Source organism: Telmatherina bonti, assembly GCF_933228915.1.
Source record: "Telmatherina bonti genome assembly, chromosome: 22".
Classification (NCBI taxonomy): domain Eukaryota; kingdom Metazoa; phylum Chordata; class Actinopteri; order Atheriniformes; family Telmatherinidae; genus Telmatherina; species Telmatherina bonti.
The window spans coordinates 6,446,120-6,470,865 of NC_136631.1; the positions used below are offsets into that span (position 1 = coordinate 6,446,120).

A 24,746-nucleotide genomic window follows, 5' to 3' on the forward strand; every position below is an offset into this window, starting at 1 on the left:
TGGAGAAGTGGCTCCAACAGATACCTGGCGAAACATCAGACATCTCCGTCCACAAAAGCGCAGTCTTAGGAACAGCTGAGATACTGCGTAGGACCTTCAAATTCCCAGGACTCTGGTTGACAACCCGAGCTTGAGAGATGAACAGCCCCCCTTCCATACCTTGGGGAGATGGGAGGGGTGGGTGAGAAAGGAGTTTCCACACTTATTCATATCTATATTATTCACTTATTGTTATAGTCATAATATACATCATATAATTCTACAGTGTTCATATAGAAGTTATTTGACACGTTTAGTCAAAATGAATTCAGGATAACTGGACCATCAGCGCCCTCCAGTGGCTCCTAGTGCGACGTTTCGCTCAAATTGATCAAGTTTGACCTCGCTGGCTTCCCGTACTTGTCCTTCCTGTAATGTCGTCCGGAGGAAACACAGCTTCGCAGCCAAGAGGACAGAATATGACAACACTGTAACTTACAAAAAAGGCCCCTCTTCCAATTATTGTGATTTAACTTCTTCCTGGAGCTCCCCCGCCTCTCCATGCTGCTGTGCCGGCTATCGGCGGCGAGCCAGACCCTCGCCGGATGGGGACGGAGGTCACACCGCGGCGGCCTCTTCCTGCACCGAGCTGTCTCCTTCAGCTCCAGCCACTGTCAGGGTGCCAGCTCCGGGGAAGGCAGCGCTCAGGCAGCGGAGGCGGGTTCTGCTCAGGCTCGGTACCGAGACACGGTGCTTCTTCCCCGGACTGAGTTGCCCATGAAGCTGACGGGAAAAAAGCTTCTGGAGCGAGAGCTCCAGATTCAGCAGGTGGGTCATAAACTCTCCAAAACTGGACCAAAATTCGCAATATTTAGGGATATTTGATTAAAATTTGTCTAGTTATTATTTTTCACGTGGATATGCATTTATTCCCAAAGAGAATTAAACTAATTTCAGGATTATGAAATACATTTAATGATATTTAACCTGGATTTAAGCCTTAAAACCAAAGGATACCCTTTTTGGATTATAGGAATAATAATCTGGTTTCAACCTGAAGTTAAAAAAAAAAAGGAAACAAAACTTAAATGAACTTAAATGCATAATATACCACCGTTTATAGTAGGGGTGCAGAAATCGAATAGAAAAATCGAAAATCGGAATGTTTTGCTTCACAATTTAAATTTTTTTTTTTTGTTAACAAATTGATTTTTTTTCCCAAATAAATAAAAACACATGATAAATTTTTTTGTCATTTTATTGTTGATCTTTTTACTTGTCTTGGGCATCATAGCAGCAGAATGATGGTCTGACTACTGTGTTGTTTTTCCTCATTGAAATCTAGAAAAAGTTTTTTAGACTTTTTTTTTGTTTTTAATCTACAAAAATCAGCAATATTGAAGAATTGTGAGAATCGCAATTTAAATCGAATCGGCACCCAAAAAAAAATCGGAATCGAATCAGGACAAACGCATGTCACAGCCCTAGTTTATAGTTTTTATATATATGTGTATATATATATATATATATATATATATATATATATGTGTGTGTGTATGTATGTATATATATATATATATATATATATATATATATATATATATTGTGAGCTAATTTAAAAGAAAAAAAAGTTGCACAATCAGTGTGTGTAAATCTAAGTCCGTCCTCGCTGCCTTCATATGAATGAACAGGGTTGGTAGCAGCGGTGGACAGCTGATCAAACACACCTGATAAACAACGGCTTTGCTGGTTTACTGAACCTGGAGGAAAGACATCAGCAATGGTCTCAGAAGTATTTCCAACCTCCCATCAGACTGAGAAGGATTGTAAGATCATCTTCCAAACTATTTAGTTCAACTCAACCATATTTATAAAGCCCTTTAAAACAACCAGAGTTGAAACAAAGTTCTGTCCACAATCGGCCAAAATAAAACAGTTCAAATGCAAATAAATAACACAATAAAACAACAGGTCATACAAGGAATACAATAATACAATAAATTAAATGTTCAAGTGGAAAACATTTAAGAAAGTTACTAATCTTCCCAGAAGTGCACCGCTCAAACAAACTGCAAAAAACCCACGAGCCACACGGACTCTCCAGGCATCAGTTCGCATGTTTGGTGTTTAACTAGAAAAAGCCGGAGCAGCATCTTCTGACTATCATACATCATGTCATTTCCGTCCGTAGGAGTGTGGCTTTGCAGACTTGTACTCGTGGCAGAGAGAAAGGAAGGCCAAAAAAGAGTTCTGCCTTCATGATGGTCCCCCGTATGCCAACGGAGACCCTCATGTTGGACATGCACTCAACAAGGTACCGTTTCAGTTCTTCACCGTACCTCATGCGTTTCCTCTGTTCAGTAACAAAGTGATGGTGCATTTCAGATCCTGAAAGACATTCGGAATCGCTTCGAGCTGCTAAGAGGTCGGCAGGTGCATTACATCCCAGGCTGGGACTGCCACGGCCTGCCCATTGAGCTGAAGGCTCTGGGAGAACTGGGCACCAGTGGCCTGAGTCCTCTGCAGATTAGACAGAAAGGTGAGGATGCTGATGGATGCTTGTCTGATCCACATGTTCGTTTGCAGCTGCTCTAACGTTTCTTCTTGGTCTCGTCTAGCGCGGGAGTTTGCAGAAGGGGCGATAGCTCGGCAGAAGGCTGCCTTCCAGCGCTGGGGGGTGATGGCTGACTGGGAGCAGTGCTACTTCACGTTTGACGGGACTTATGAAGCTGCTCAGCTGAAAGTCTTTCAGGAGATGCACAGCAAGGTGGGATAAGATGTGGGTTATGAGGAAGAGGTGCTCAGCATGCACAGGTTTTTAAAAGCACTGGATGATTGTTTATTCATGACGGAGGATTCACAACAAAACCCGGCCTGATCTCGTCGTCATTGTCGCTTTGCAGGGTCTCGTATACCAGGACTACAAACCCGTCTTCTGGTCTCCCTCATCAAGGTGCTGAATTTCCCCCCTGCAGCATCTTTAATGTGTTGTTTCAAACCTTCATCGTGACTCTGCATGGTTACAGAACGGCCCTGGCAGAAGCAGAGTTGGAGTACAACCCCGAACATGTCAGCAGAGCCATCTACGCCACGTTCCCTCTGATCACGCTGCCGCCAAAGATCGCCTCAAACCAAGGTAACTCCAGCTCACACCGGCAGTAAAATCATCATCAACTACTGACTGCTTGGTTTATGTGTCTGAGCAGGTCTGGAGGGTGTCTCTGTGTTGGTGTGGACCACCCAACCCTGGACCATCCCAGCCAATCAGGCTGTGTGCTACATGCCTAACTCCCAGTAAGAACCTGCAGCACAAACTGGTGAAATGAGACCATGTTCCTGTACCTGTTGTATGTAGCGGGCGTCCTGTTTCTGGTGTGCAGGTACTCTGTGATGAAGCGGGCGGATAATTCCCAGCTGCTGTTGGTAGCGACGGAGCGGGCGGCGAGCCTGGCGGGGCTGCTGGGTACGGAGCTGCAGAGCGTCAGCACCTTCGCAGGTATTTCCCTCCCGCTCGCCGGGATTCATGACGATGTGAAGCACGGATAACTTAGATGTTTTTTCTCTGCATCTAAGGTTCCCAACTTGAAGGTGGCGTCTGCAAACATCCCACAATTCCTGACAAGCAGGTGCCGTTGCTGCCAGCCAATCATGTGACTATGGGAAAAGGGACGGGATTGGTCCACACGGCGCCGGCTCACGGCATGGACGATTACAGCGTGGCGTCGCAGTTTAAACTGCCTGTGGTCTGTTGACTTTAATACTCCTGTCTTTACGTTTGTCTACAAACTCGAATTTTATTTCTTGAGCACTTTTCATGCCACTGGCAACACAAGGAGCTTTACAAGATAAAATCAAGTCATGAGGGTTAAAACAAACAGTAGATAACATGACATTGGCTTAAACATGGTTGTCATGACAACAGTAAGGAAGAGCAGGGATGATAGCAGCACTTCTTCAGGCTATTTTTGATTTAAATGAAAACAAGGTGCATGTTTCTGATGTAAGGAGTGCATGGTGGATGACGATGGCAGATTTACGGAGCTGTCCGGACCCGAGCTGCAGAGCCTGTCTGTGATGACCGAAGGCACCGATAAAGGTGAGCGTCTGATGAGAGGCCGTGGTGTTTTTTCTGATTCTGTCTGCATGTTTTCCATTTTCACCGTCTGTGTGTGTACTCGCCTCGCTCCTCGTATCAGTGATCTCCATGCTGAAGGAGAGCGGCGCTCTGCTGCTGGAGGAGCGCTGTGTCCACAGTTACCCGTACGACTGGAGGACGAAGCAGCCGGTGATCGTCCGGCCCAGTAAGCAGTGGTTCATCAACACGGCGTCGCTCAAAGACAAAGCCAAAGTAAAGCTGCTCCACTCTGAGCGTCTGAAGACATGTTCGGTTTATCTGCGGTGAAGACAGAGTGTGTGTTGTTGCAGGAAGCGCTGCAGAAGGTGCGTGTTTTGCCTGAGTCAGCGCGCGGCAGCCTGCTGGCCATGCTGGACAGACGGACATACTGGTGCATCTCCAGACAGCGAAGCTGGGGGGTCCCAATCCCGGTCTTCTACCACAAAGAGACTGGAGATGCTCTCATCAACAAGTGAGCTTAAAAACCACCTGGTTGGTTATAGAGTTGTGACAAACAAACCTGATGATGTCATCATGTTTGTGGTGTGTGCAGGTACACTGTCCCCCACATAGCGACGCTCTTCAAAGAAAAGGGCAGCGACTGCTGGTGGGAGCTTCCCATGGAGACTCTCCTGCCCCCAGAGGTGCTCAAGAAGGTGAGTTGGTGTGAAGAGGAGGCCTGGTGTTGTCATGCAGGTAGAGCTGCTCAATGATGACAAAAATTATAATCACCATTATTTAGACTGTAATTAAGATCTTGATTATTTAACACAATTATCCAGTATTTATAAACAACGCTGTTCGTCGTGGTGTTCTAGACTCCGTGTCGTGCATTATAACCGTCTAATGGACGGTTCCGAGTTGTTTAATTCGCTTTTACTGCTTATATAGGAACTATTTTACGTTGGCCTGGATGTACGTTTTATGCCAAACAACAGCTGTCAGGCTGCAGCGCGTTTCTCTCATTCGCCTGTTAAAAGACGGCTGATCTGAACCAGCTGGTTAACGCATTGCTATGGTAACGCCCCGTAACGGAGGGATATTACAGTGTTTAACTGGCCGAACTATGTATAGGAAAATAATGCAGCCAGTTGTCACTGACAATGGTATAAACTATGTTTAGGTGAACTTCCACAACCTACTGCAGTTATTCTACATGGACCTGCAGCCGGAGCCGACTGAGACTGGCCGCCTGGGAGTGCTTTAGGACGGGAGAGGCTCCCGCTGCTCCTTCCTTACAGTAACTGCAGAACAATATGTGCCTTCAAGTCAGTCGCCAAAACACCAGAAAAGTCTCTAATAACTCCAGTAAAAGCTGCTAGATTTGTCGCTTTTAACAAAAAAAGTCTCCAGATTTAGCAAGAAAGTCTCCAAGTTGGCAACAGTGTCTGAATGAAAGCAAAGCGGCTGTGGGAGGAGTTTACAGCACAGCGCTGCAACGCCAGAGACGCTCGATTAGCAGCTGAAGACAGCAGGAGAGGAAACTGCAGAGAGAGAAATAATCACACCCTTTTATTTTTATCATCGTTGGAAACCCAGATCGTACTGAGATTAAAATCCGATTCATCGTCCGGCTCTACCTGCATGTTGGCTGGTCTGACCCCAGGAGGACGTTGCAGCGAGGTGGAGGGAGGATGATGATCAGAGGGAGCGGGAGAAGGTGGCAATGTGCAGCGGATCTGACAGATAAGGGGGGGGGGGGTGTGATGCAGAAGTAAAGCTGGGTGTTATAAGGCAGTAAAAAATGTAAATATTTCCCATTTTGCCACAGAGAAGCTCCAGGGTTGAGCCCTGGGGTACACCTGATGTAACGGGGGAGGGGTGGGATCTTTGTTGGATGAACATGAACTCCAGATAATTGTAAATTTATCAATTAAATCTGTTTTTTATATTTAGACCTGTTAAAATGGCTGCGTTAATGAAAGCCATTAGAATGATGAAACGAAAGTAGAGCAACGGAATGAAAAAAAGTTGTGTGCATTCAGGTCATCAGACGTTCTCCCGTCATTTGTTCCACCAGAGTAAAGCAGGTCCAGCGAGCGACTACCTTCGTGGCGACGATGTTCTGGACATCTGGTTCGATAGCGGAGCGTCGTGGGCAGCGGTGCTGGAAGGTAAGACGACGGTTTGGTTGCGTAGATCTGCTACAGACAGATGTTTACCAGTAGCTGCAGTGCGGCTGGTAAACAAACAAACATTACTTTTCAGCCGTCTGCATCTGTTTGCAGCGTCTGGTCTCATGCACGTTGCACCTCATATGAGATTCCGGTAGTTTCAAACTGATGTGAACAGATGGGAATTTGGAAACGGGAATGTTGGAGCACCTCAGGGTTCAGTACAGCGCCCACTGAACTGATGGAAAATGCTTCCAGAAATCATGACGGATAAAAGTGCAGAAGAGGGTTTACTAAAGAACTTATTTTCACCATCATTCTGAAGTCGGGGCGGTGATGAAGATGAGGGAAAACCTGAATGTCTCTGGAACACAGTGACAGGGTTAGTTTGAGCTGGTAGCAACTCAGACGTCTAATATTTGCCCTTAAATGCAGAAAAAGATGCGTTTCTATTCTTCTGAACTCTGCTTTTATACCCAGTCCTGGCACCCTAACCTGTGACCAGTTAATCTGTTGTTTCTGTTTTAGAAACTCTTGTTTCTTGTTGCCGGCAGCTGAAGCAGCTTTTTGTCTTCGAAGATCCCGTTTCCCTTTTCTTCACCATGTTTATCATGTTTACCAATGTTTATCTCTCAGGGGTTTGTTGAAGTTGCTTGTTTATCTCCTCCGATCATCAGAGCTGTTCTCAGACCAGCAGCTCATCGTATGAAAGCTTTAATTAAACCTGCCGTTGATCGGTTTCTGGTAGAGAAAGCTGCTTGGATGCTCCACCATATCAGGTAAGCTGCTTACAGAGATAGATGAGCAAAAACATAAATAAAAAGCAGACTCAGCATCCCGTGTGTTTCCACTCCACCTTCAGCGAGTTGCAGCACGACGTGTAAATTCAGTCCATCCTGATGGAAACAAGGTGTGAAATGAACTTTTACCTGCAACGTTTCATGCTTGTAGATGATGTTGGACTTTAGTCTGCAGAAGCTTCGACCCTTTGGACAAATGAGACGGCTTGTTAGTTTATGAGTTGAAATGATGTAAAGGAAAACGTATGAAGATGTCGGTCTGGAGGCGAGTTGCACGCATCCAGAGCTGTTGTGGCTCCTCAACGAGTTTCAGAGCTTCACTGGATCAGAAATGTGAACGCTGCCTTTGTGTGTGTGACATGTTTAATGGACTAAAATGAGTCTTAAATCATACAGATTCATATTACATGATCTAGATATGTAGAATTTAGGAGTAACTTTAGGTTCTCGGACACAAGTTTCAAGACATTTGAACACGAGTAAAAAAAGTTTAATCAAATGACAAACTTCACAAATCAGCATAAAGTCAGCAGCAAGGTTCAGGTGGATTATTTCTCTGTGTCAATAAATCTGATGCTGTGGGGAATTTGCAGTTTAAATGAACCGTATTTGTAGGAAAATGCAGCAGAGTGGAGTTTGTGGAATCGGCCTGAAAATCTCCTGTTAATGTGAATTAGGTGATGAGAGACGGTTTGCTGCATCATTCTGCTACCTGGTTTTGCAGAACACTGACTTAAAGCAGCTCAGCGCCGATCACCAACAGCAGACCTCTCAGGCCAGCGTCCCACAGGTTTTAGATGTTTCCCTGCTGCAACGCACCTGATTCAAGCGAAATGGTTCTGCACATACATTGTAACAACCCACCAGTCCTCCTTACAAACCTGGCTGTAGATGTTTGTCAGAAGTTCTGATGTTAATGCTGCAGAAACGTTTGTGCTTTTTCACAACTTCCAGAGGAGATGGAGGAAAATCCTGAGGAACCCGAGTCCCGTCTCAGCTGGCTTCCAGCTCCGCTACGCAAACCTCTGGTCGCAGGTTGTCAGACCGTTCGCCTGCGAGGTCGCTGCAGCCGCTGCAGGCTGTTCCTCCCACCGTTTATCTGCTTGTTCTTCCTCTTCTTCAGCTTCAGACGCTGCTAGAAAACTCTGAAGCAGGAGACTGACAGTTGCTCCTGGGTGTCCAGCATGAATCCCAACCGTTCCACCTTCTGTTCGCCGCTTTCTCTCGTCTGCATGCAGCATCTGACCAGAGGTCCTTCCTTAGACAACTGGCTGCCTGCTCTTCTGGCCTTCAGGTCTCTGTGGACTGCTTCAGGTCTCTGTGGACTGCTTCAGGGTGGAGACAGACTGTGTGGAGTTTCTAACTTCCTTAGCTAGAGAAGAGTTTTTTCTCCTGTGTTGACCAGATTCGGTTGAGCCGTTCTCATGGATTGTTCTCCAGACTAACCCTGGCTGATGTCTCCTACTTTTCCAGACACATCTGTCTTCTGGGACACATACTAACCATTTAGTTGTCTTTCTGGTGTTTCTGTTCATTCTCCATCTCCCCCCCCCCCCCCTGCAGAGTCAGACTCCAGAGCAGATGCATACGTGGAAGGCAAGGACCAGCTTGGAGGCTGGTTTCAGTCGTCGCTGCTCACCAGTGTGGCCGTCAGGAACAAAGCGCCTTACAAGCAAGTGTCCCAACTCTGTCCCGTCTCCGCCGTGTGGACATCCACACAGAAGTATCTAACGTGTGCCATGTATTCCAGGTCTCTGGTGGTTCACGGCTTCGTGGTCAGTGAGAAGGGAGAAAAGATGTCCAAGTCGGTGGGCAACGTGGTGGATCCGGAGGAAGTCATCAACGGAGGAAAGGTGAGGTCCGGAGCAGCTTCTGCTTTCCAAGCAGTGATGAAACGATGCGCTGGGACTGCAACAGAAATCTGCAAAAGATCTTTTAAAAAAAAGCTGAAATACAAAAAAAAGAGACATGAATAAAAAGGAGATGGTCCAGAAAAGGTAAAAATATAAAGAGAAATCATGTAGAATGAAACATTAGTCACCCGTCAGGTGAAAACTAGTAAGAAGTTCTGCAGAAAAACAGGAAGTGGATTCATGAATATCTGGTCTTCCTTCTTCTGCAGCCTGAACCTTCTCACGCGTTTCTTTTACTGCTCTGAAAGGAACAGTTCTCCAGGCTTCTTGGAGGACTTCCAGAAGCTCTTTGGATGTTTCTGTTCCGTTCTCTGTCCACACGGCTTCAGTCAGGTCCGGGTTCAGGTCCAGGCTCGGGGGATCAGACCTGTTGCCACAGTTCTTGTGTCATGTGACACACCTTTCCTTTTCTGGTGAGCTAAACGGATGAGCTGAAGGTCCAGATGCATCTCAGGTCCTGGTTCAGGTCCATTCCGATCCTGTCCTTCTGCTGTAGTTTTTCTTCCTTTGTCCAGTTTGCCGAGATGAGCCGAGTTTCCTGCTAACGGCTCTTTGGGAATCTCCTTGATGATGATGAAGATGCCTCTTCCTGACAGGCTTCTAGTAACAAAGAGACTGAAGATCCACTTTAGAACAGTGGTCTGCGACGTGTCGACACAGGTCTGGTTCATCGCTTCAGTTAGGAACCCGGATGAGTCTTTGGACTGGGAGTTAACTGTCTCCGTTACAAAAACTGGGCTGAAAAATGAGGAAAAAGCAGAAAATGTCCAAAGAAAAACTTCAGCAGAAATGTGGAGAAACATGAATCCAGATCACTTTAAACGATCTCGAGCCCATCGTTATTTTGTCTTGTCGTTGTCAGGGCAACAGTTCTCCGGCATACGGGGCTGATGTGCTCCGCTGGTGGGTGGCAGAGTCGAACGTCTTCTCTGAAGTCCAGATCGGACCCAATGCCCTGAACTCGGCGCAGGACAGCATCAACAAGGTACCGACGTCTCAGCCCATCAAAGTGCCGCGTCTTTCTGAACTGCAGCTGCTTCATCTACCTCCTCGTCTTCATCTCCCTCCTCGTCTTCATCTCTTTCCTCGTCTCCCTCTTCATCTACCTCCTCTTCATCTACCTCCTCGTCTTCATCTCCCTCCTCGTCTTCATCTCTTTCCTCGTCTCCCTCTTCATCTACCTCCTCTTCATCTACCTCCTCGTCTTCATCTCCCTCCTCGTCTTCATCTCTTTCCTCGTCTCCCTCTTCATCTCCCTCCTCGTCTTCATCTCGTTCCTCGTCTCCGTCTCCCTCTTCATCTACCTCCTCTTCATCTACCTCCTCTTCATCTCCCTCCTCGTCTTCATCTCTTTCCTCGTCTCCGTCTCCCTCTTCATCTACCTCCCCGTCTTCATCTCCCTCCTCGTCTTCATCTCGTTCCTCGTCTCCGTCTCCCTCTTCATCTACCTCCTCTTCATCTACCTCCTCTTCATCTCCCTCCTCGTCTTCATCTCTTTCCTCGTCTCCGTCTCCCTCTTCATCTACCTCCTCTTCATCTACCTCCTCATCTTCATCTCCCTCCTCGTCTTCATCTCTTTCCTCGTCTCCCTCTTCATCTACCTCCTCTTCATCTACCTCCTCGTCTTCATCTACCTCCTCGTCTTCATCTTTCATCTCCGTCCTGGTCTTCCAGCTGAGGAACACGCTCAGGTTCCTGCTCGGCAACTTGCAGGGCTTCGACCCCCGACTGCAAGCTGTGGACCCCAAACAGATGCACTACATCGATCAGTACATGTTGCACCTGCTACGTGAATACAGCATGAAGGTTTGTTTAAGGCGGATTCACCATCCAGATTCCAACCGTTCTGCTGCAGGCTGATGGAGTGTGTGTGTGTGTGTGTGTGTGTGTGTGTCCAGGTTACAGATGCGTACAGCGAGTTTGACGCCAGCAGGGTCATCCGCTTGCTCCAGGCCTTCATCACTAAAGAGCTGTCCAGCTTTTACTTCAGCATCATTAAGGACAGGTAAGTCCTCGCCGTGACGCCAGACTCACCGCGCTCCGCTCCGACTGACGCCTCCTTCCATCAGGCTGTACTGCGACCCGGAGGACTCGTTGGGCCGCAGGTCGTGTCAGACCGCTCTAGAGGAGATTCTGGACGGTGTGACCCGATCCATCGCTCCTGTCCTCCCACACCTGGCTGAAGAGGTCTATCTGCACGCACCTGGACACGATGGTATGCTGCTGTAGTTTCTCTTCACAACGAAGCTGTGTGTCTGCGCGCGTATTACGTGTGCGCGTGTATTAGCTGTGTGTATTACGTGTGCGCGTGTATTAGCTGTGTGTATTACGTGTGCGCGCGTATTAGCTGTGTGTATTACGTGTGTGTGTGTGTGTCTGCAGAAGGAGAGACGTTATTCCGAAGCGGCTGGATCAAAAGCAGCTCGGTGTGGCGGCGACCGGGACTGGAGGAGGCTGTGGAAGGGGCGTGTGCCATCAGGGATTCCTTCCTGTCTTCCATTCCTGGGAAAAACGCCACCCAGTATGACCTCACCGTCGCCATCGAACCCGGTCTTCTGTTTGAGCTCATGGAGGTGAGATGGATCCCAGTAAAACCAGCATCAGTTTAAACATGTTTAAACAGGTTCCATGTATGGATGCAGCAGCGGTGGACGGTGTTGAGTCTGGTCTTCAGACCCCCGTCTCCTGGTGCGGTTTGGAGTAGAATGGTCCAGTATATTCAGCTGAGCGTTCCCAGTTCCCACTGGTTGCTGGCTTTAGATCAAACGCCTACTATGGCAACAAACGTGGCGCTACAAACGATAATGGAGGTCATCCAGTGTTGGTTTTGTACTTGTCTTTGCGGTGGGCAGTGACGGTTTTCTGTCCGGCAGTTGATGGATCACAGCGTATGATGCTTCGCCCTAATCCTACCGTTTTCCTACGGACCTACAGCCAAAGTCAGTCAAACAACTGACTGGTGAATCTTCGCAATGATCCGCTTTTAATTGCATCAAAACCAAAACAAAACAAAGCTCATAATGGATTCTTTGGAATATCTGAAGTTGCAGCAGGTTTGGCAGAAAACTAAAAGAAAAAAAAACAATCCATGAGGATCTGGTCTCCAGAACATTCCAGCGAGTGTAAACTCACACTTTCTCTCCCAGTCTCTCCAGGAGGAGCCCACCTCCACCACCTCCCAGCTGGCTGAGCTGATGATGGCAGCGCGGGTCAGCCTGACCAGTGAGCTGCCCCGTGACCTGCAGCCAGATGCCCTGGTGAACCACGGCACCTTCCTCATCAACCTGGAAGGTGAGCAAACCACAGTTGTGACATAGTTAGTGGATCCGGCTCACTGTAGGCGAGTGTGTGGCTGGGATCACCCCTCCAGATCCGGTTGCAGTCATCAGGCATCGCTTGGATTACCAGGTAATTTGGATAAGTGTGTGTGTGTGTGTGTGTGTGTGTGTTAGGTGGTGTTATCCGTGAGGACAGTGGCTACAGTATCGCTGTGACGCCCACCTCCGCTGCCCGATGTCCGCGATGTCGCCGCTACACCTCAGAGTCTGCAGACTGTCTGTGTCCACGATGCCAGAATCTCCTTTCCTAGGCTCTCCGACAAGTCACCGTGACAACCAGCCACTCAGCTTATCATCGGACTTGACGACGGGAGCGACATGAACCTACAGCTGTGCGCGGAGAGACTGCTTTCAAACCAAACGGCAGGTGTGAACTGTCAAACCAGGACGTCAGTCGGGACTCTAATCCAGCAGTGGGGACGTTGTTTACTGTAAATAGTCGCGCAGGAAAACAACGATTTCATTTCCGAGTGTAGGAGGGATGCAAGTCACTTTTGTTTGGATGCTTGTGGGTTTTTGGTTTGTTTTTTTTAAATGTTAAGGCAGAATTATTCACTACAACGTGTCACTGTGTGACAACAGTTTATTCTGTAGAAATGAGGAGTTCTGGTTAAAATCCATCTTTGTATAATAAAATCTGATCCTAATTAAATTATTATATGGAGCTGCTGATGATGTGTGATGAATGAGAGAAGATGCGTCACCTCAAAGCTGTGAGAAACTTCTTTATTCTGCTTTCGAGCCGGATGGGATCAGCTGGACGTAAAACTACAGGTCGGTAGGTTTACAGGCACAGCTAGTACAATCCTGTCTGCAGATATAAATAAAAATAAGCTCATTATTTATTATTATTATTATTATACATCTCTTGTCAAAGCGAAGGAGAAATGAGCGATACAATTCTGACAGCTGGGTTTGAAGACAGACTTGGGGTTAAGTGACTGTAATAACGTCTCATGAACCTGACAATACTCTGTAATAACAAATATTTAATATGATTTATGCTACATGCACAAAAAAGATGGATTAAAAAAAAAAAAAAATACAGTTAAAAGTCTTTTCTAATCAAAAAACATAATTTAAATGGCAGAAGCTCCATGAGGAGAGTGAAAGGCCTTTTACGCTGAGTCGTGGTGTGTGTCTGGGAAACCGTCCGCCTGCATCAGTCGTCGGTGATCAGGACGTCCACAGCTTCCAGCAGGTGCAGGGCCAGGCTGTACTGGGCGTGGTTTTCTGGCAGCATTTCTACCAGACGGCTCACCAGGCGGCTGGTCTGAGGCAGCGGGATCAGGGGGCTCCTCAGCTCACTGGGGTCCTGCAGCACCAAGTAACGTCACAAAAGAAGCCCTTTAACCTCGAGTACTGGTACCAGGCAGCGTTTATATGCTCTCTGCTTTACATGATGCTGTCCAGCTCTGGTGTTTGAGAGCTCCAAGCCTGCAGGTTTTTTATGTTTCCCTGCTTCCACAGACCTGCCTGAAACGAGTCATTGTTCAGACGTTTATAGGCTGTTTGAAACATTTCATTTGAGTCAGATGTGTTGGAGCAGGAATACACTGAAAACTGGCAGGACGGACTTTAGACGTCCCTGTTGCAGACGCTGCTGTCGGTATACAGGTGAAAACTCAACGAGGCCAATTTTAAGAAAACCACAAGTACTTTCAATTAAACCCATTTTAAAACAATTTCATTTAATTCGTTTTTATTATTTTTTTCAACGAATTTCCTTTAAAAAAAAAAAAAAAAAAAAATTAATTTTTAGAAATAATTTCATTTGATTTTTAAAATAATTTCAAATTAAATATTTTTTTAAATGAACGTGTTTTTTTTTGGAATGTGCTTTTTATTTTTATTTTTTAAACAAAAAAAACCATTCATTTTTATATCCATTTTATTTTTTAAATATTTTCAAATTATATATTTTTTTAAAAATTAAATTTTAGTCTTAAAACAAATTTACCTTTTTGTTTTCTATATTATTTTTAGCCCGGTGATGGACTGGTAACCTGCGTACCTGCTGCTCGCCCAAAGATCGCTGGGATAAGCTCCAGCTCCAGGCCCGAGTCGGACTAAGCGGTCCAGATAATGAATGAATATTATTTTTACATGAAATAAAACTAATTACCAACAGGAAATGATCTTTTATTGTTTTAAGTTTAGGAGTTAATCTCGTTTATCTCAAACTGAACGCTGCTCCAGCCTGAGTCATGAATAATCTGGTTATAAACCGGCTCACTGCAAACAGAGTCAGCGCTGCGTTCCTTACCATGGCCTTCAGCCATGTACAGAGGGTGGGGGGCAGGCGAGCCAGCAGCTCCATCGCAGTCTGAGTCTGGCTCTGGCTGTGGAGCAGCGAGTAGCTCAGCCTCTGACCAGTCAGCACCAGGAGCTGGGAACCCAGTACGTCCTTATCTTCTACTTCTAGCATCACCTGGGAAGCAGACAGACGTGCTCATCATCCGACTGAAAGACTGTGACCGTGACGTGCAGCCCGCCGTGTCCGGTACCTCCTCAGCACGCAGGTCCAGACCCTGGTTGTAGAGCTCACAGACCAGGTGCCGTCGCAGGATGTCTGGGTTGACTTGCAGCAGGGTGCCCAGCTCCAAACACAGCGACGGCCACCAGTCAGCCTTTGGTCCAGTGGAAGGAAGCGGGCTGGAGTTGGGGGCCTCGTCTATCGCCTGGACCCAACCGGTCAGCACCCGCAGGAGGAACTGGGAGGAAGCAGCGGTCAGGACTTCCGTTTTAAACCTCATGCTCTGCTTTTTTATACACCACCTCTCACCTCTTGTCGCATCGAGACCAAGATGGGGTCCATGTCTCCGCTGGGCATCAGCTGGATGGTCGTCAGATCTCTAAAGAAAGCATTCTTGCCCTGCAACACACACACACACACACACACACACACACACACACACACACACACACACACACACACACACAGATATGCTCTGATTAGATGTGCAGCTATGTGTCTGAACGATGAAACCGCCGTGCGTGTGGCGGTCCAGAAGCTCGCCATTTCCATTTATTTTGGGCCTGTCCCAAGCTACCCACAAATGTCTTGAAAAGATGTTTCATACACAGATCCCATTTGACTTTTTGCATTCATACCTAGGTTTGGAAATTCCCAATATAAGTTCTCGACCAGATAATCACCTATTGAGACTGAAAATGGCTCCTAGCAGATGCACCTGGAATACAAGAACTTTCCAATACTATTTACCAGATATATGTCATGGAGAAAGCACATGTAGACTGGTTGGGCAAACTCCCATGCCCCCCCCAGGACCCCAGAGAGGGTATAGAGCTGGTCCACTGTTCTGCGACCAGGACGAAAACCACACTGCTCCTCCTCAATCCGGGATTCGACTATCCGGCGGACCCTCCTCTCCAGGACCCCTGAATAGACCTTACCAGGGAGGCTGAGGAGTGTGATTCCCCTGTAATTGGAACACACCCTCCTTCTTAAAAAGGGGGACCACCACCCCAGTCTGCCAATCCAGCGGTACTGTCCCCGATGTCCACGCGATGCTGCAGAGGTGTGTCAGCCAGGACAGCCTCATAGCATCCAGAGCCTTAAGGAACTCCAGGCGGATCTCATCCACCCCCGGGGCCTTGCCGCCAAGGAGCTTTTTGACCACCTCAGCGACTTCAGCCCCAGAGATAGGAGAGTCCACCCCTGAGTCCGCCAGCTCTGCTTCCTCATCGGAAGACGTGTTGGTAGGATTGAGGAGGTCTTCGAAGTATTCCCTCCACCGACCCACAACGTCCCGAGCTTTGTGGACCTGGAGAAGGCATTCGACCGTGTCCCCCGGGGGCTCCTGTGGGGGGTACTCCGGGAGTATGGGGTACCGGACCCCCTTGTAAGGGCTGTCCTGTCCCTGTACGACAGGTGTCAGAGCTTGGTCCGCATTGCCGGTAGTAAGTCGGATCCGTTTCCGGTGAGGGTTGGACTCCACCAAGGCTGCCCTTTATCACCGATTCTGTTCATAACTTATATGGACAGAATTTCTAGGTGCAGCCGAGGTGTTGAGGGGATCCGACTTGGTGGCCTCAGGATTGGGTCCCTGCTTTTTGCAGATGACGTGGTCCTGTTGGCTTCATCTGGTCGTGATCTCCAGCTCTCGCTTGAGCGATTCGCGGCCGAGTGTGAAGCGGCTGAGATGAGAATCAGCACCTCCAAATCTGAGACCATGGTCCTCAGCCGGAATAGGGTGGATTGCCCTTTCCGGGTCGGGGGTCAGGTCCTGCCTCAAGTGGAGGAGTTTAAATATCTCGGGGTCTTGTTCACGAGTGAGGGAAGGATGGAGCGCGAGATCGACAGACGGATCGGTGCGGCGTCTGCAGTAATGTGGACTCTGCGCCGGTCTGTCGTGGTGAAGAAGGAGCTGAGCCAGAAGGCGAAGCTCTCGATTTACCAGTCGATCTACGTTCCTACCCTCACCTATGGTCATGAGCTGTGGGTCGTGACCGAAAGAACGAGATCTCGTATACAGGCGGCTGAAATGAGTTTCCTCCGCAGGGTGGCCGGGCTCTCCCTTAGAGATAGGGTGAGGAGCTCGGTCATCCGGGAGGGGATCAGAGTAGAGCCGCTGCTCCTTCGCATCGAGAGGAACCAGTTGAGGTGGCTCGGGCATCTGGTCAGGATGCCTCCTGGACGCCTCCCTGGTGAGGTGTTCCAGGCACGTCCCTCTGGGAGGAGACCCCGGGGAAGACCCAGGACACGCTGGAGGGATTACATCTCTCGGCTGGCCTGGGAACGCCTCGGGATCCCCCCCGCAGAGTTGGCAAATGTGGCTGGGGAGAGGGAAGTCTGGGCTTCCCTGCTTAGGCTGCTGCCCCCGCGACCCGACCCCGGATAAGCGGCAGAAGATGGATGGATGGATGGATGGATGTCATGGAGAAACTGACTGTGTCTCTCCGACTCCAGAGGGATAATTTTGACCAGGCTGGGGATATATCAGAGACATAAGAAGGGATTTTGTTTAGACGAAGTGTAATATCATAGAGATGCTCCAAAAATGTTAAGATAACACCACTATCCACCTGTCCATATTGTTCATATTTGTAAGTTTTACTGCCATTGTTCGATATGTTCACTTACTCTGCTGTATGTTTTCACTTAGTAATGTGAATGCCCATAGGGCCGATTTTTGCCGTGCTACTTGTCCATCACCATTCAAGTCACTTCAATCATTCAGATCTTAAACCGTGCAGCTCCTTCAGGACGTGTGTGCTACCACTTTTTTTTATTTGAAAACTTTGTAGTTTTTGAGATATTTAGCATTTTATAAAAAATAAATCCATCCTTGTGATTGGATGAAAGTCCTTCAAACCCGATCCAGATTGGACGTTGAAAAAATTCAGCTCTGCGATTGGTTAGTTTTTGCACAATGAGCTGAAAACAGCTTCAACAGGGTTTCAGAGTTCTGCACCAGTTTGCAGCGTCCGGTTCGTCCCGGTCTCGGTCTCCATTGTCTTTTCTTGCAAAATATTTGAAACGCTACTCCTCCTACACCGTTTGTCTCACTTCAACCATTCAAGTATCAAACTCTTCAGCCCATTCAGGAGATTTGTTCTACGACATTTAAACTTTTTAAGTTATCCAAGTTTTTGTCAATGTCTTGAAATCTGTTCCTGTGATTGGACGAAACGGAATTCAGCTCAGCGATTGGTCCATTTTCTGCACCGGTACACAGGTACACATACAAGGCACGGGTTCAAATGCAGCATTTAACATACAGCTCCGTTGTTGTTTGTCAGCTGTTGCTTGTGTGACAGTGTGCAGTTCTGCAGGCTGCTCAATGTGAACTGTTGGTCTCAGCTGCACACTTTAAGGAGCAAAGGATTTTATATGCAAATGTCACAGTTAAATATGAAGCATTTGTTCCAACAATGCTCCCTGCAACATTTCAATACTTTGATAAATCTTAAACAACAAAAAAAGTTTTTGACATTGAACAAAGTCTTTGACATCTTCGCTGGAGTTTAGTTCAACCTTGCACATGTTTTTGCAATCCTGCTAATTACACCCAGCTGGAAGCGGGAAAAAAAAAAAGAAGACATTTCCATCCCAATTGGAAAAATTTCAACGCTTTTTTTCCTGTAGGCAACTAAGAATGCTAGTGGTGTAGTGAGTAAAGTCAGCATTCTTCAAAACAGAAGTTCATGGGTTCAAATCCTAATGATGGCCAGTTAGAAAATCTTTTTTAAAATTTCTTATACTTTAAATTTCAATGGGCATTCATGTTTGCTATTATTTAAAAAATATCTGTTTCTAGTTTTATTTACTTTTTTATTTTTTTGCTTTTTATTTTTTTACTTTAAAAAAAAAAAAAGTGAGAGAGAGAAGAAGGGAAGAAAAAGGGAGTAGGGGTAAGAGGAAGCAGACAGAACTGAGAGAACCTAAAGTCCAAGTCTGCTAAATACAAATAATGACTGGTGATGTGTACGTAGCCAAGCATTTTATAAATATTTATGTGCAGATGTTTTTGATGCTTAGAGATGTTGTATTACTCCCAAGGTGTGTTATCTATGGAAGAACAAAAATAAAAATGTTGAAAAAAAAAGAAAAAGAAACCGCCGCGTTCTGTTAGTTTTTCCTCACCTTGCTGTCAAACAGGCTGAGCGGTTTGACTTTCACACTGAAGCTCATGGCAGCGTGTAGCAGGGAAGCTAACAGGCAGTGGTGCTGGACCAGCGGGTAGTGGACTCCTCTTTGCTCCAGGGCCAGTTCAGCTATGGATGCAGGGCCCTCAGCGCCGGTCCAGGCCTCCTCCACGGACAGCTCCGGAGCAGGAACCTCCTCTGTGGCGGAGTCCGCCTGCAGGGATCAAACTCGTTTAGAAACAGCAGTAACAACAGAGAGGAGATTAATCCTAATATATTTGCTGTTTTTTGCAGGATTTCAGCAGCATGAAGAATAAAAAGCAGCAGCAGGCAAAAATAAACCAAAACGTCTCGTGCATGAAAAAAAAAAGCCCAAAAACTGCTGAGTCATCACCATTCCTTGTTATGCCAGACACTGCTCACTCCTCATGCTTCGCTCTGTCCTCGCTTTACTTACGTAGAAAGATAAAAAAGACAAAGGACTCTGATTCTTAACCAATATTCCAGTCACCTCCATGAGGATCTGCAGCAGCTGCACGCAGCAGCTCAGGAAGAACGTCATGGCTTTGTCTCCCATCCCGACGTCCTGCACACAGATGCACCGGTCTGTACGTCTGCATCACAACGCGTTTAGCAATCTGGACGGATCAAACTTACCCGCCGACATAAGCGATCTTTGGGTGCTTTCCCCACCTTAAAGAATTACACATAGAAATGAATACAAAGCTTCACACACACCAAACACGACATCAGCGTGTGTGTTTCACCTTCTCCATGAGGAAGGCAGCCGCTGAGAAACGCTTCACGATGAACGTGCTCCACATCATCGTGGAAATACCTGCAAGGAGTCAGAAAATCATCAGAAAATCAGAAAGTATTTAATCAATAAGTGTCAGTCGTAGAACTCGGAGGTGTCAGCTGGTTGTGTGTAGGAAAGCAGACCTCCTCCTCCTCAGGTGGACTAAATACGACAGCAGAAATACAGAAAAATGCCACAAACCGAGTTGAATGTGAGGACTGGAGATCAGCTTCAGATGCTCCACAGCCACAGAAAGGTGTCGACTCTCCTGTTGAGAGAAACGAGTCGATGTCAGAGTTTAGAAATCCTGCTTTCTCCCTTTAAGGAAGCAATAACAAGAAACATCAACAAATTAAGTTTAAACTGCGATTTTTCATCGTTTGTGAGTTAAATTTTCTATATTTCTGCTCACATATGAACCAAAGCTTCACACAGTTCAGACCAAATCTCCTAAAAGTCGGTCGAGAGACTTGAAGTGATGATTTACTGAGAAACTGGATTTATTATGATGCATCTGTTGCAAAAGGAGAACAGCTGTGGTTGATGTGGAGGTGAAATTTAAGTCTTTCCAATCAGCAGAATGAAAATAAACATACAGAACACAACATGTTGGCTGAACTGCATCAGGCTGGAAGAGTTGAAAACATCTTGACAGAGTTGGAGCTGAAGAAAAACCAGAAACACTAAAGTCTTCATGATGAGTTTACTGATCTGTGGAGAGAGAGGGTGGACGTGCACGCTTGCTCTGAACTGGGTGTAGGAGGCAAAATGTGTTTAAAGGACCAGATCTAACATCCCACCAACTGGGAATTAAACCTGCTGGAGTGGAAAAAAAATCGTCTTTCTCCTTATTTGTTTCATTTGGTTTCTGTGATTTTCTATAAAAATCAGCTGATTCAGATCAGATTTAACCAGAAAATCCTCACATCTCTAAAGTACAGGGAATAACTCTGTGTGTGTGTGTGTGTGTGTGTGTGTACCTCTGGGTCTTTGTTCCACTGCACCACATACTCCCAGCAGCAGTGTGCGAACAGCATATCAGGTGAGAGGGAGTGAGGGAAGCGCTTGCATACTGCCACCAGCAGCTCTGACAAACAGAAGCCACAGAGTGGACAGCTGCATTTAAACTGCATCTCTTTGCAACATTTCTAAGTTTGACAGTCAACAACGGCGTTTCTACTGAGCGGCGTTCAGCGCATCAGGCCCAGTTCTCGTACGTCAGGCTGGGAGTTTAGGACTGTAGCCGCGTTGCGTTATTTGGGGGTTTTCTCGCCACCGCTTTTTAAGCCTTTATAACTCTGAACTTAGCTGCTGTTTGTTCCAGAAATGAACAGATCACATCACATGACCCCCTATGTCACATCTGTGGACGTATTATATATAATATTATATATTTCTGTATCGAATCGTCTGAAAAATCAACTCATCAAAGTGTGAAAACTTTTAGCGATATTTTCTAAATGTTGTCTTTGTTTTCTCGCCGTATTTAGGTGTAAAATGGAACCACAGCTTGACAAGACAAATTCAGATCTTTAACATAAACAATAAACAAATGAGTGATGGTTAATATCTCACCTGCTGTCCTGTCTGCATCGTCTTCATCCTTCTTTCCCTCCATCTGCTCCTGCTGGTCCTCTCCTGGAATCTCTCTGCTGTGCAGGATTTCCTGCAGCCGCTCAGGCTCCATGCTCTGCCTGAACACCCACTTAGAGACGCTGTCTGCAATGCCGCCTGAAGAGAAGAGAAAACTCTGAGTAAAGCTGATAAAGTAATGTAGCGCTGCAGGAGGAGGGACAGAGAAAAAGGTAAGAATGTACTAATAACAGGAATAATAAAGCTGCAAATGATGAACTCCTTTCCTTTACTCCTCACCTGTTCCTCCCTCCAGCAGCGTTTTGATGGAGCACTGAGCTGCAGCTCCTCCCTGAGGAGAAGGCACCAGCAGGAGGGTCTGAAGCACCAACACATCCTCCAGCTGGCGAACACACACCACCCACTGCTCCAGCTCCAGCGACACCGCCTCCCACTCCGACTGCAGCTGCCACGCACACACAAGCAGAGCAAACCAGTTTGTGTGTTTTCATTCCTTCTCTGATTGGTCAGCGCTGACATCACGCGCTTTCCCTACCTTGCTGTCAGCTCGGCTCGTGATGCTGGCCTTGGCGGCACGGTGAGCGACTAAAGCAGCCAGTAAAGAAGCAGCGGCGTTGTGGGACTGGATACACGTAGAGCGGATTTGCTGCCACCAGGGGGAGACAGACTGGGGGTCCCACGACTCCTCCACTGCACCTACGGGGAGGAATAAGATCCGTTCTTCTGTTTTCTGAAGCAAAAAGCTCCGTCAAACAGACGTGTGTGTGTGTGCATACCTTTCATGTTGCTGAGGGCAACAAGCAGTGTGTGAAGGTGTCTAACAGTTTCAGCTGGTTTCTGTAGAGTCTCTTTTTCCCTCTGCAGCCACACACTCAGCAACAAACACTGACAGGAAGGTTGGAACCATTAGAAATGACACATAATCGTGCCTGTTTGATGATAAGTCCACAGTAGAAACAAACACAGCAGAGTTAATCTGTGTCTCACCAGCAGCTGCTGCGGACTGATGCCGGCCTGTTGCAGAGTATCACAGACTTTATGGAGCGGGCTTCGGCCACACAAACAACCCCAGAACAGGAAGTTTCCTACAAACGACAACGGAGAGCAAAGCTTTTGGTCTGGATTTATGCACATTCCTTTATGTACACTTGCTTTTTAGGAAGTCGATGTGTTTAAATCGGGCTTGAATCAGAACATTTCTGCACCTACATCTAAAAGAATGCAGAAGAATTAGACACAGTTCCAACCCTGGTCAAAGCGTCAGGTCTGTCCTACCTAGTTGGCTCCATTCAGCTTCAGACCTGCGGATGACTTTCACCTCGCCGTCCTCTGTGCACTCCATCTGAGAGAGGAAAGCCTGCACAGGTAGAGGAGAGTCGGGCGAGTCCTGAGCGAAGGAAACACTGGGTTTGGATGTGAACTGTGCGTAGCGTTGCAGAACGGGCCCAACCCGGGACAGCTCATCCTCTATGCCATCGAGGGAGTCCTGCTGGGGGGAAATATTCAGTAAATAAGGATATAAAACACCTGTTTGTGACACATGCTGTGCTTCTGCTTTTTTATGCACATTGTCAGAGCAGGCCTGGGTGTCTGCAGCAGACTGAAGCTGCTGGATGTCGGAGTAAAGCCGGAGCAACTTCAGCTGGGAGGAGCAGAGCTGAGGCAACGAGACGTCCAGCTCATCAGCAGCTGGAACGCAGGAAAAAACACGATGAGCAGAGAAACACGTAAAGTAGTCACAAGTTTTAACATGCAACCTCAGGAACTTTCCTTTACCTTGCTCTTTCAAAGTGTCATTTAAGGCACAGAGGATGTTAGTGAGACAGGAGACGGGAGTGTTCCTATTGGACAGCAGAGACTCCAAAGCCTAGAAGGAAACGCAGACTGGACTCTGGATTTAACCCGTTAGAGACATCGTACACATCTTTAGGACATCTCCTCATACCTGCTTCTTAATGGCGGGATGTTTGATCTCCAGCAGGACGCTTTTTGCTTCGTTTTCCAGAGTTTCTGAAAAGAGAGAAGAGAAAGGAAAGAGAAGGAGATGTGAGTTGTTGCAGAGAGGTTTGATGCATCCGTTTTGCATCTTCTTACCAGGATCCACGTCTCTGCTCTTCAGTATAGCAGAGAGCTTCTTTACCAGGTGCATATCTTTGGCCCGTTCGCTCTTTTTGTCGCTGAAATGAAGACAGAAGATGATGTCATGGCTCTCCTGCAACACGTAGACCCCCCCGCCACTCTTTGCATTAACGATACTTTAAAACAATCATCGATATAAAAACAGAACCGGAGACAAACATCTGAGGATAAACAGCAGACGTGACCCTGAAGTGAAGAAACGAGGTCTTCCACATCAGGAGACACCCCACCGGGGACCACAGAGGGTGTCACCATGGTAACAAGGGGTGGGAAATTAAATTGCTATAAATCGAATATCTGGATTTTTTGCTTCACAATTTTAAATTTGATTTTTTCTGTTTAAAAAAATAGATTTATTTTTAAATACATACAAATAATCCACTATAAATTTTTGTCATTTCTATTGTTTTTATTGATCTTTTTACTCGTCTTCTTGGACATTACAGCAGCAGAATGATGGTCTGGCTACTGGGTTGTTTTTTCCTGATTAGAATTTTAAAAAATGATGATAAAAAAAAAAAAGTTTTGTACATTTTTTGTTTTGTTTTTAGTCTACAAACATCAGCAATATCGAAGAATAGTGAAAATCGCAGTTTCAATGGAAACGACACCAAAAAAAATATCGAAGGCATATCGTTACAGCCCAGATCAGAGCTGAGGTCCAAACTGCAGCCAGGGCTGCAATGCAGGACCCCGGTGTCCATGGCAACGACCCCACAGGCCAAGTAGGCAAAGCTCCCGATGTGGAGGATCCACATGAGGAAAACACTGGAGTTAAAAAGTAAAAAAATGTGTAAAAAATAACATAAATAAGTGAAATGAGTTCAAGTTTCATCTTTTTCTTCCTTTCTTCTCTGGATTATTTCTGACGGTGACATTGACAGGGTGCTGAAGGTGGAGGACAGACAGGGTGGTTTCATCACTTCTACACAACATGGAAGATCTTTAAGTAAAAGGAGAAAAATGGTCACATGTGTATAAACAATGTTCCTCTGTTCCACCTGCAGGCGGCGCTGCACTGCTGTTCAGCCAACAGTAACCAGACGTATCCGATCCCAACCTGGTGATGCTCAACTAGTTCAACCTCACAGTGAAACCCCAGTAAAGTTCTTTCTGCTGTGATTTACTTTCATGCTTCCCGTACAGACTGAAAAGCGAAGCTGTCCTGTTGGCGGGGTGTGTGTGCTGACCTGAGGGCGAGGTGGAAGGGGATGTTCACTGTCCTCAGAGCTCCTGTGATGGGATCCAGCAAACAAACCTGCTGCGTGTGGAGCTGCCAGCCCTGACTGGTCACGCTGTTCACCCCCATCAGACGGTAACCAGCATATAATAACCTGGAAGAGCA

At 46.8% G+C, this 24,746-nt stretch overlaps 2 protein-coding genes across 12 annotated transcripts in view; one reads left to right on the forward strand and one right to left on the reverse strand.

Moving 5' to 3' along the window:
• The first annotated feature begins 424 nt into the window (after positions 1-424).
• On the forward strand, positions 425-12,948 carry iars2 (isoleucyl-tRNA synthetase 2, mitochondrial). 2 transcript variants are annotated; one of them, XM_079262115.1, is made up of 24 exons: positions 508-807; positions 2,171-2,293; positions 2,365-2,518; positions 2,598-2,746; positions 2,883-2,932; positions 3,006-3,115; positions 3,186-3,273; positions 3,360-3,475; positions 3,553-3,722; positions 3,985-4,075; positions 4,176-4,327; positions 4,405-4,565; positions 4,647-4,749; positions 6,114-6,207; positions 7,962-8,042; positions 8,571-8,679; positions 8,758-8,860; positions 9,783-9,905; positions 10,595-10,726; positions 10,819-10,925; positions 10,990-11,135; positions 11,303-11,493; positions 12,067-12,211; positions 12,373-12,948. In XM_079262115.1, exons 1-24 carry the CDS (start codon positions 541-543, stop codon positions 12,507-12,509), a joined length of 3,102 nt encoding a protein of 1,033 aa, XP_079118241.1. In that variant the 5' UTR covers positions 508-540; the 3' UTR covers positions 12,510-12,948. The 2 variants fall into 2 exon arrangements, with proteins under 2 accessions (XP_079118240.1, XP_079118241.1); XM_079262114.1 differs by lacking the exon at positions 7,962-8,042 and having other exon boundaries at positions 425-807; positions 12,373-12,941.
• Positions 12,949-12,969: 21 nt separating this feature from the next.
• rab3gap2 (RAB3 GTPase activating protein subunit 2 (non-catalytic)) overlaps positions 12,970-24,746 on the reverse strand; it is a 38,155-nt gene continuing 26,378 nt past the window's right edge. For 2 of the 10 annotated variants that reach the window (XM_079262111.1, XM_079262110.1), the window contains exons 15-35: positions 24,592-24,735; positions 23,357-23,439; positions 23,208-23,272; positions 23,039-23,129; positions 22,830-22,951; positions 22,538-22,748; positions 22,250-22,347; positions 22,039-22,147; positions 21,798-21,958; positions 21,542-21,707; positions 21,245-21,400; positions 20,650-20,756; positions 19,871-19,937; positions 19,638-19,708; positions 19,528-19,563; positions 19,328-19,456; positions 18,869-19,084; positions 15,044-15,133; positions 14,766-14,972; positions 14,525-14,689; positions 12,970-13,573 (exon numbers count right to left, since the gene is read on the reverse strand). In XM_079262111.1, the coding sequence (XP_079118237.1) occupies positions 13,421-13,573; positions 14,525-14,689; positions 14,766-14,972; positions 15,044-15,133; positions 18,869-19,084; positions 19,328-19,456; positions 19,528-19,563; positions 19,638-19,708; positions 19,871-19,937; positions 20,650-20,756; positions 21,245-21,400; positions 21,542-21,707; positions 21,798-21,958; positions 22,039-22,147; positions 22,250-22,347; positions 22,538-22,748; positions 22,830-22,951; positions 23,039-23,129; positions 23,208-23,272; positions 23,357-23,439; positions 24,592-24,735 (2,647 nt within the window). In that variant the 3' untranslated portion in view covers positions 12,970-13,420. Of the gene's footprint in view, positions 13,574-14,524; positions 14,690-14,765; positions 14,973-15,043; positions 15,134-18,868; positions 19,085-19,327; positions 19,457-19,527; positions 19,564-19,637; positions 19,709-19,870; positions 19,938-20,649; positions 20,757-21,244; positions 21,401-21,541; positions 21,708-21,797; positions 21,959-22,038; positions 22,148-22,249; positions 22,348-22,537; positions 22,952-23,038; positions 23,130-23,207; positions 23,273-23,356; positions 23,440-24,591; positions 24,736-24,746 lie in introns of all 10 variants that reach the window. The other 8 variants (XM_079262113.1, XM_079262112.1, XM_079262109.1 and 5 more) reach the window with 5 other exon arrangements.